An 11,357-nucleotide genomic window follows, 5' to 3' on the forward strand; every position below is an offset into this window, starting at 1 on the left:
TGTGAATTAGAAAGAAGGTAGCGATAGAAGTTAATGAATGAAACATTAGCCATAAGACTGGAGGAGGTACGTTGCCATCAGCGAGCTCCCTGTTTCTCCATCACCAGGATCTGGTTTCACACACCTGTCGACCGTGCATCCAAACGGTGAGCTGTGTGACTCTACACAGTTTGCAACTGTTCTTATGAGGCTGTTTTTGTTCTGAAAGGAAGAGAGAATGGATCTTAAAAATTGGAAATTGAGAATTAGATGATGCCTGTGTCATGGGCACAGAGAACGAGGCGAACGAGAAGACGAGCGGAGATGATGATGCATCACAACTGGACGCAGCCAGTGTAAGTAAGATATATCTTTATTTTTCTGGGGGCACGGAGACTTAAAGTTATTTTTAAATCCTTCTGTCACAATTTAATTGGGAATATATCTTACTGTTTTCTCCAGGATTAAACCATTGAAATTTAATCGACCATAACCTCAAAACTCACATCTGTTGCTATGTTACTTGAATAAATAAGTGTAAAATAGTTTTCTTCCTTCAGGAATCCATATCATACTAACTTGTGATGGATTAACTGCCTCTTGCATAGTATGGGATGACACTGAATGAATAATGTATGTGCACCAGGTAACTCAATGAGAGCTGAGCGCTGCATCTGATGGAGTTACTATTGCTGTCTTCACAAGTTTAACCTGTTAAAGTTAATCCTGACCAGTAATGGAGCATCGTTACCTGTAGACACAAGCTCACATGCTTTTTTTGGCAGATCAGGGACTAAATGTGATGGTTTTGATTAACTTTATGCATATTGATGTTCGTTCAGTTCATGTTGTGACCTTGTACCACTTGCTCATCTATGTCTGTGTGCATTCTTAATTGATTAGCATATTTTTCAGCCTACTGTAATCCAAACTGGCTGACCTGAATGATGTACAGTGATAAGAGAAGAATGGTAGAGACAAGGTTATGCCCTCTTGGTGTTTCTCTGGTAATTTAACCTACTTAGAGCTCCCTTGTGCCCTTCTGTCCCAACACTGAATCCGAAAGGGGTTCCAATACACTTGAAGGATCTACAATATCAAGAGACAATTGTTTGTGCTTTTCATATCATTTCAGCATCATTAAACCACATCCTTATTAGAATCCACACATACTGAAGTGACAACAGGAAAGGGCAAGTAGAATTACTGCTGCCATGATGCATTAGAGTGTGAATGTGTCAGTCTTCCTCCCTTGTAGATTGCAGATGTGTCTGTGGAGGTGGCCACAGTTGACCACACTCTGCAGAAGCTCTGCAGGAAGTACAGGAAGACCAGACGGAAGCCAAAGGGACTCAAGAGGCTGTGGGCTCGTCTGCTGAGCATCCCGCACCTCGCTGTCATCATCACAGCAGTGGTGTTTGTGGTGGTGGTTATCATGTGGTCGCTGCTGTGGGTCTTCATATGTAAGTAAGAAGATTCTTATACTTAAAGATATAGTTCAGTATTTTTGAAATGGCGTTATATAGGTCACTTATTCACAGTCAGTGTATTATATACTTTGGATGTCAGTCGACATGCCTCAAGTTTGGAGAAGCAGGCTGATGTCTGACACAGAGGCAAAGCAATTAACAGCCAGGGAAGGGTCAGCAACAAAAGGTTGAGGAGTGCATTGCTTAGCTGCCATGTCAGACTCCAGCCTGCTTCTCCAAACTGGTGCTGACTGACCTTTACTGTTTATAATACTGTATACTGTCTTGGGATAAATAAACCATGCAGCCACATGTCAACATTTCTCTTTAAATCCTGCAAAAACATTATGTATCAGTATCTTTCACTGCACCATTTAATGCAAATTCCGACTTGATTTCCTTAGTTCGCAGGGAAAGCAACAGTGGAGCGTATTTTGCCGGGATGTTCCGTGTTGCCAATGTGGAGTTTATCCCTGAGTACCGTCAGGCAGAGTCCCATGAGTTTGTTTCCATGGCAAACAAAATACAACATGTGGTATGTATAGGTGCAACCCTGTTATTTACATGATGGTTAGTGCTGCACATGAGATCTACGAGAGTCTTACTGTTAATTGCTGGTGTCTCTTAGGTGAGCAATGTGTACAAGATGTCCTCAGTGGCCAGACTCTACAAGCAAGCTGTCATTTCAGACCTCAGGTACAGTGAGTTACTCGTCGTCATCAGCATGAGGCAGAAAGAGGACCAGCTGATTCAATTTTTGCTGTCAAATCAAGTTTCTAGCATCACTACTTATTTACGACACAGGCTGTATTTAAAGTTTAATGTAAACTCTGTTTTCCTCACGCAGTACCAACAATAAGGGTGGCGTGCTGGTTCATTTCTGGATGGTGTTTGTGGTCCCTCGACTTAAGAGCCCAACAGTGTGTGAGGAGTGTGTAGGAGCCATTTTCAGAGACTCAGTCCACACCTCTCTGCAGAACAGGTCCTCTGTAGGATACCTGCTGGGTCTCCCAGTGGATATAGACTCAATCCTCATCAACGGTGCGTCAGGGTGTTTGCACGTGTATCCTAAAAGTGTGTGCATCAATGCCGAGACTAATTATTGTGTCTTCCTGCAGCTGTTCAGCGATCAGATTACTCATCAAATGGAGCAGGTAGGTGATGCTACTTAAAGGTCCAGTGTGTAGGATTTATGGGGATATACTGGCAGATGAATGTAATACTATTAGTATATTATCTTTAGAGTATAACCACTTGAAAATAAATGCTGTTTTTGTTACCTTAGAATGAGCTGGTTATATCTAGGTAGCAGGTTTCCAGGTCTATGGGGTTCGCCGTGTTTCACTGCCATATTGCTATAGTAGCCCAGATCAGACAAACTAAAGACCAGCTCTAGTTACAGCCATTCGTGCTTTTGTGTCAGCCACCATGGTTAGCAACCCCACTGCAACAAGCCAAACGGCATCAGAAAAACACAGATTTTAATGTAAAATTGCTTTATTCAGCATTTTTACCCATTTTAATCACTGTTCAGTTTGTTTTGGAGAGGAAGAGACCCTTCCAACAAATTCGGCTGCTAGCAAAAACATCCTGAAAATCTAGATATGAAGTTATTAGAGAAAAAAAGGTGAGCACACATTAGCAAGTGTTGGCTTAACAGTCCATCATTGACAAGCTGAACAGCACTGGGGAAACATTGATTTGTGATCTGAAAATGCATTCTTCAGTGTTTTTTACTGGTTTTAATCACCTGGCGTGTCTGTTTGGGAGAAACCCCTTTGAATAATTTGGCTTCCAGATAAAACCTCCTGAACAACCTCCTAACCAGGAGTTAACGCTTGGCATAGGAAAGAAGTTTCAGCTGGCTGCATTCTGCAGTTCTCACAGCTAGATGCCACTAAATCCTGCATACTGCTCCTTGAAGTTAGGTTTATTAACACTTACACTGTATATTATATAGTAAGCATATGAATTTTCTTCCTTTCCTTACAGGCTCACAGTGTGTAGATAAGCTGTATGCCAATCTTCCTGGAGTGAGCGTCCCTTTAAACGTCTTCTCGACATGGGGTGGTTTGAATTGCCATGTAAAACTCACTGCTGTCCCCGGCTCTCTGATCCGTCTGACGGTCACCTCATTCCACATTGAGCCGAGCGACTGTGTGAGTGATGCCCTGACAGTGTATGATGCTCTGCTGCCCATGAGAGGGCGCATTCTGCACAGGTGAGTCTGTAGCCTACTTTACACAAATGAAATCTCTCCTTATGTGATGAGGAGGGCCTGCTGCCTACATGTTACATGTTCTGTCTTTATTTTATAGGATTGTGAGTTATCTGTTCTTAATGTATTTATTCTTAAGTCTGTGATTTGTACTGTGTCATGTATTGTATTGTGTTTTATGTATTTCAAAAATCCATCCAGGTAAGGGCATTGCAGATTAGCTGTTTTATGGTACTTGTCCCTATAAGAATAAAAAATCAAATGAAAAGCTACAAGCAATTCTAATTGTTTTTAACCATATGTCACTGTATTTTTCCAAGTTTTCTAAAACATTGCATATACAAAAGTGTATCACTGTGCTGCAGGTTGTGTGAGCCAGTGTCCAGCGCCGTCTCCCTGGTGTCTACCTCCAATGTCATGCTGCTGTCCTTCAGAATGACAAATGACAACAAGAGCTTCAGAGGACACTTTGAGGCCATTGCTGAAGAAAGTATGACACGTTTATCTTTTCACTTTGTATGCCTTTTTGGCTTACATCAACTTAATAGTCTAGTGTGTAAGATTTACAAAATATATTAGCAGAAATTAAAATGAATATCAAGATATGTTTTTTTTAGTGTGTAACCACCTGAAAAATCAGAATTGTTGTGTTTTCGTTCCCTTAGAATGAGCCGTTAACATCTACATATACAGCAAGTCCTCTTCCACAGTTTGTCATGTTGTTTCCACAGCAGCACAGAGTTAGTTTTGTTCTGCTACATACTGGCACACTGAATAAATTTCAGTTGGTTGTAATCTGCAACCTCAGCCACAAGATGCAACTTAATCTTACACACCATACCTTTAAACTAAGTAATATCTATGTTTGACTCCTGCAGACAAATTTGATATGTCTTTGAGGTATGAGCAGATCAAAGGGATAATAAAGTTTAATATGAGTAATTTCAGGAAGGTTGAAAGGATTAAACTAACTACAGTTTTACAAGAAGAGAGTAGAGAAGTAGAGATTTCAGAAAAAAACATAATTTTGAGTATAAGAAATAGGTTTTAGTAGACTCTCTCCTGTTCCATTTATCATCTTCTGACCCCTCAGATTTCTCTACAGACCACTTTAGATGTTCCAGCCCAAAATTGGGAACCACTATGTACAGTATTGCCTGGGGATGAAAGTATAATCCTTGACTATCTCTGTATGTCTCAGTGTGTATGTCTCAAATTGAGACCCACTTAGAGCCTGACATCAGTGGTCAAATCTACAGCCCCTTCCACCCCAGTCTCCTGCCCCCACGGTGTTTTTGCACCTGGAAGTTTGAGGTAAAGCACACCCACACACAAAGAAACACACACATGCACACGACTTGTTAAACTGGCTGAGCTCAAATATCTTTTATTAATTGTGTATTCTGTTTGTATTTATAGACCCCTAACAGTGCTTTAGGAGTTGCTCTGCAGTTTCAGAACTATGTCTTGAAACCAAAGGACATGAAGGGCTGTGAACACGGCTGGTGGAAGGTCAATGAAATCATGTATGTTTGTAAAACTGCGTGCATTTATGTTTGAAGGAAAAATCCGTGATTTTTGCACAGCATTCAGTTTTCCGTTTACTTCATCCCACACCAACACCCTATAATGATTAATTGATGATTGCTCTCCCTCACCAGTTTCTGTGGCAGCTACGTGGGACACCACACGGTGTTTCGGATCGCTGACCACAGCCCAGAGGTGGAGTTTCGCTGCAGCTCACGTAACTCTGCTCAACCTTTTCAGGCATCTTACAGCAGCTACAATATCAGCCAACGTAAGCACTGCTGGACCCAGAGCATGACTCAACAACCGGGATACACTCTGGGAAATGACAGATCAAGGGTGTTTTATAATAATTTAGTGTTGATGACTTTAGTTCGAGGGGATGCTAAGAAAATTACAATATGCTTAATGCACTGGAAACAATAGACAGAAATACAGTGTATGGACATTTTTCAACTTCTCATGAAAAGACCCTTTTTTAGAGGAGATGAACATAATAAAATAGAACTACTTTTTTCACTTTAGTATTTGTCATTCCTAGTTCAGTGTACTTTTAGTCAGAATGGCAGGAACATGCATTTTGACTCGTGGTTAATTTGTTTGTTGTAACCTGTCTTTGCCTCTTATGTGCAGCCTGTCCAGAGAGCCACTTCCTGTGCTCCACGGGACTGTGTGTGGAGAAGAGTCGACGCTGTGATGGTCTGGACGACTGTCAGGATGAGAGTGACGAGGTCTTCTGCTGTAAGTTGTCATATGAGTTACGTAGGACTGGTTATTTCATTTTCATATTTATTCATTTATTTTTTTCATTGGAAAGAAATTAAAAGTTACATTACATGTGTTACAGTTAGACTGGTCTGACTCAGATAAAACTGGTCTTCAGCAGGTTCCTGTTCTTAAGAACAACAACAAAACATAAAAAGATACACAGACATTACAGAGGAGAGGATTTAAAGTATCAAATGGTTATAATTGATTGAGGAAAAATGTTGCATGACTTCACAGCAAGGCCGACCAAAAACTGTGGTGGCAACAGCCCCCTGCATCCTTTGTTTGTGTGCAACGGAGAGACTGACTGCATCAGTGGAATTGACGAGATCAACTGCACTCAGGGTATGAACTGTTAAAATTTTGAAGAAGTGCAATATGTATGCCCTTTCACCCATTAACCACTAATTTTAGCAATATGTTGCTTACTTTTTTTCCAGAAACGACCTGCTCTGCAATCAGGTATCAGTGCAACAGTGGCTCCTGCATCCTGAAGAAAAACGCAAAATGCGATGGCGTTCACGACTGTCAGGACGGCAGCGATGAGGCCAACTGTGGTGAGTGCTCTGCATTGTCTGCTCCATGTGCACGTCTTGGACTTGCTGTGAAAAGAAAACCAAAATCAAAAACATCAGTACAGATTTTTTATTAACCTGTTTTTTCACCCTATCTTGCAACTTGCTGTTTAAAGTGACTCCAGTGTCAACATGTGGTATGATGCAGTGGTGAAAACTGTTTACTGTTTTTAAGACACTATATGTACACTTTGAAAGATTCATTTTCACAAAATTGAAACTTTGAATAATTAGAATTATGCTCATGTATTTTGCCCTGCATTATTTAACATTTTAATATCTAGTACCAACCAAATATATGTTTATCATGGAAGTAAGATGCTGTTTCCTTCACCTTTATAATAACCTTAATACCATTATAATTGTTTCTGTCAGGAACATGTTCTCAAGTTATTGTTCACTAAAATGAAGACCAGTTTAATGATTAACTAACCTTAGCCACATCAACACATTCGGATATGTCCCACCTGAATTGTTTGCTTCAATGAAGCTTGATACATAATGATCAAACAGACGGATATTTCATGTGTTTCCATGAGAAAGTTGTTGTTATATAATCCACTGAGCAGCGTGCTCTGAACCTGCTGACCTGCAGCAGTGCGGTGATCCAGCTGTAACAGCCCTCTCTGTTATTTTATCGTGATGGGGTCTCAGGGTGATGGGAACAGGCTTGTCTTTGATCACTCACTGATACTGGGTAATACTGTACATGCACGCGTGTGTGCGCACACACACGTTAAAGCTTTTTAATAAGGCGGCAGTCTGTCATGGTGATGACTCAGCGTGGCAGAATTAAAAAAAAACACTTATGCACTTATAAATCCCCATCGATCCATAAACTGCACATGATCATAATAGTAATGGTGATATGTATTGTTTTTTTTATCTCTCACTGAGGTACACTCTTTTGTTAGAGGCTTCAATTCAACCACAGTAACAGTTTAACTAGTTACTTACGCACTGCTGCACCGCTTTAAAATGTTGTATTTTCCTTAATTATATGCATTTTATACACTCTGTTTTTATTAATATTATCTTAATGGGTTTTATTTGCCATCTTATGTTATGCGTTCTGTGCATTATATTTATATCCTTATTTTCATCTTACTTTTAATAGTATTATCAACTGGGTTTTATCCTTGTGAAAATGCTTTCTATGTATTCTATTCTGATCTTATTTTTACATGCAGGTTTTATTATGTCTTTGTCTTCTATGTCTTTTCATGTGAAGCATTTGGTGCATGTAATTTCTTTGTTTTAAAGCATGTTGGGCTGCATTTCTTTTATGAAAGGTGCTATACAAATTAAGTGTTGTGTGCTCCTTTACAATGAAACTTAAGTCCAGTATAATATAACCAGTAATCCATCAATGTGTGCTCCACAGCCTGTGGTCGTCCCTCCCTGGTGAGGACAGTGGGTTCATCGACAGGACCTGAGCGCATCGTGGGTGGAGATAACTCTGAGGAGGGCGAGTGGCCGTGGCAGGTCAGCCTCCATTACTCTGGTAACCTGTACTGTGGGGCGTCTGTCCTCTCCTCTGATTGGCTCATCTCAGCAGCACACTGCTTCAGCAAGGAAAGGTCAGACACTCACCACTAATTAATGACTTCCTGTTACTGTTATATGATCCCTGTATGAAAACAGATTTGATATACTGAGCAGCGGGCCTTTAAGTACCTGAACTTAAAACAATCAGTATCTTCTTGCAAACACCCACCAGATGTCATGCCTTTGTGTGGGAATGAGTTGTGAGTTTGAGAGGTCAGGAGATGTAAAGTATGCATTATTTTACAAGAAAAAAAAGACTAGAAAAGATAATTTTGTGTGACAAAAATGTGTTTTATTTCTTTAATTATCTTGTTGATTGATCTCGACACTTACGGGATAACCACTGTGTTATGCAATAGCTATGTAATAATGTGCAAAAGTGTCCAAAATAATAAATTTAAATATGATTCAATTCCCTTCTCAATAAGAAAACAATGAAAAAGTATTAGTGTGTTTTATTGCCAAAAAATGACAACATAAGATTACTGCATCCTTTGGTAATACTAGGTATGCAGCAGGTTTATATCTGATCATCTCATGAAGATAGTGATATAATTAAAACAAGAAACAATCGTGTTGTTTTATTGCAAGCAATATTTTATTAATATTTTAGCTCATTAATGTTACTAAACCAGAAATAACAATTGGTTGGTGATAATGATGCTTTTACATATTTTTGGGCCATTCAGTGACAGTTTCTACTACATTTCAATCAATTTATGGGATATTTTATGACATAATGACATGTTGTGAGTTCATAAGTAGAATATATTTGTCACTGTGCAAATTCAGCCAGCATCTTCCATTATGATGTAACAGTAAATGAGATTAAAAAAATACAAATCTGTTAAAATAACAATCAATTAAGTTGTAACATTTAAAGTATTGGGCTGTATCAAAAAAGTGCAAATAGCTCTGACTTGCAGTGTCATCTGCCAATTATTACATTATCAGTTAAAAGGCATCTGGCTTATTAAATTGATGTTATGAACAAATTATTACATACTGTAGATATAAACACACCTGTTAGTTAATAGTATAAGCCACAATTGTCCTCCATCAGTGACCCTCGATCCTCTGACTCTACCAGGCTCTCTGACCCACGCTACTGGAGCGCCCACCTTGGCATGCTGACTCAGGGCAGTGCCAAACACGTGGCGGAGATCCAGCGAATTGTGGTGCACGAGTATTATAACGCGTACACGTTTGACTACGATATCGCCCTGCTGCAGCTGAAGAAGCCGTGGCCTCCCTCCCTCAGTCCGCTGATCCAGCCTGTGTGTCTGCCACCCCCCTCCCACACTGTCACCTACAGCCACCGCTGCTTGGTCACCGGGTGGGGATACCGCTCTGAGGAGGGTGAGCAACTCCTTGGATATAGAGCTCAGTGATTTCTTACACTTTAATACAACATTGATTTCCTTTAGGAGGGTTGTTTGATAAAGCTAGTTTACATCCAAAAACATTGCAGTTATAGTACATATAAGTAATGACCCAAGAGAGTATCTTTACCAACTCTGACACTCTTTATGAGCTGTTCATGGGGTCCATGTGATGTCACAGTGCCTTAGCGCCAGCATTATTGTGATTGGTCACAACTGTACATCACAACCGCAAGTAATAAGACAATGGAGGTACAATGAAACAGAAATTGAAGCAAAAAAAATAAAAGTTCATACAATATACCCAGTAAATATTGTGCTGTTGGCTGTAATAACAGTCGTCAGAGAAAACCAGAACTACAATTTTATTCCATCCCAAAGTAGCTACATCAGCAGCATAAACAAACAGAAACAGAAAGTAATGATTCATTTTTAACACATATATAGTTAGTAAATTATATATGAAATATCCCCATTTGCATGGGGATATTACATGTAGTATTACGCTTGTGTCAGCTTAAAGGTCCAGTGTCTAGAATTTAGGGGGATTTAGTGGCATCTAGTGGTGATGATTGCAGATTGCAACCAGCTGAAACTCCTGGTTAGAATTTTCTGTGTTCAGTGTTCACAAGTGTTTTACTGGGAGCGAATCGTCTGCAGAGGTCTCTTCCTTTCAAAAACACTTGGTGATTTGAACCTGCAAAACATTAAATAAAGCAGTTTCACATGAAAAATCAATGTTTCTGGAACGCTGTTCAGCACATTATGGACAAGCTGCTAGTCCAGCACCAGCTAATGTGTGCTCACTTTTTTTCTCTGATAACTTAAGATCCAGACATTCACAAGATTTTTACCAGGAACTAAATTATCCATAGAGGTATCTCCTCTCCAAAACAAAGGGACAAGGTGGTTTGAAAACACATAACAAAAAACATTTTTCTGATTCTGCAGAAGGGCTGCTAACTATGGTGGCCGCTGCAAAATTGTCAATGGCCCTATTTAGAGCCAGTGCTTGGTTTGTTTGTTGTGGGCTACTGTAGAAAAATGGCTGTAGAACATACCAGTCTCCATGGACAAGGACCTGTTCCTGATATAGATATAAACATCTCTTTCTAAGTAACAAAAACACAACTATTTGTTTTTTTTCAGGTAATTAAACACTAAAGGAAGCATAGTTATTATATTATATTTTCATATCTGCCAATGAACCCATCTTAATCCTACACACTGGACCTTTTAAAACATCCAAAATGTGTAAATATTTTTATCTGACAATTGCATGATCTCTGCCCGCTGCAGACAAAGGGCTGCCCTCGGTGCTGCAGAAAGCAGAAGTGTCCCTACTGAGCCAGACAGAGTGTAAAAAGAGATATGGACCTGTCTCCCCACGCATGCTGTGTGCCGGGGTCCCCTCAGGAGAGAGGGACGCCTGTAGGGTGAGCTCCAATCTGACTGACTCGCCCATAATCACCTCTATTTTCTGTATTAAACATTGGTGTTATTTCTGCATCAACTGCGCTCTTTGTGTCTCAGGGCGATTCAGGGGGTCCTCTGTCCTGTCAGGCACCAGGTGGGGGTCGCTGGTTCTTGATTGGCATTGTGAGCTGGGGTGCGGGCTGCGGCAGACCAAACCTGCCTGGGGTCTACACCAGGGTCAACAAGTTCACCTCCTGGATCTACAGCCATATCAACTGACAGGATGAAACTCCAATTCATCCAGTGCCAGCAGATTTTTAGATATTCTGTCGCTCACACCAGATAATAAAAGCATCATCAGACACTGTTAACTGTCGATTTATTCAAGAGCAATATTTACCTTTTACTTATATTGCAAGGTGCTATTAATGTGTTTGAAATATATTAACTCTTATCAGGTGCTTTTGCAGCATTC

At 40.1% G+C, this 11,357-nt stretch overlaps 1 protein-coding gene across 1 annotated transcript; it reads left to right on the plus strand.

Moving 5' to 3' along the window:
* The first annotated feature begins 16 nt into the window (after positions 1 to 16).
* Positions 17 to 11,247, plus strand: tmprss7 (transmembrane serine protease 7). The gene is made up of 18 exons (XM_042510010.2): positions 17 to 335; positions 1,238 to 1,442; positions 1,853 to 1,983; positions 2,077 to 2,144; positions 2,296 to 2,489; positions 2,567 to 2,602; positions 3,441 to 3,669; positions 4,032 to 4,156; positions 4,868 to 4,980; positions 5,086 to 5,192; positions 5,328 to 5,464; positions 5,827 to 5,934; positions 6,199 to 6,306; positions 6,402 to 6,518; positions 7,921 to 8,116; positions 9,175 to 9,443; positions 10,766 to 10,902; positions 11,000 to 11,247. The coding sequence occupies exons 1-18, from the start codon at positions 264 to 266 to the stop codon at positions 11,159 to 11,161; spliced, it is 2,514 nt and encodes an 837-aa protein (XP_042365944.2). The 5' UTR covers positions 17 to 263; the 3' UTR covers positions 11,162 to 11,247.
* The last annotated feature ends 110 nt before the right edge of the window (positions 11,248 to 11,357 follow it).

The sequence above is a fragment of the Plectropomus leopardus genome, chromosome 21 (genome assembly GCF_026936395.1).
Source record: "Plectropomus leopardus strain MGB_pleo_1.0 chromosome 21, ASM2693639v1, whole genome shotgun sequence".
Lineage (NCBI taxonomy): Eukaryota > Metazoa > Chordata > Actinopteri > Perciformes > Serranidae > Plectropomus > Plectropomus leopardus.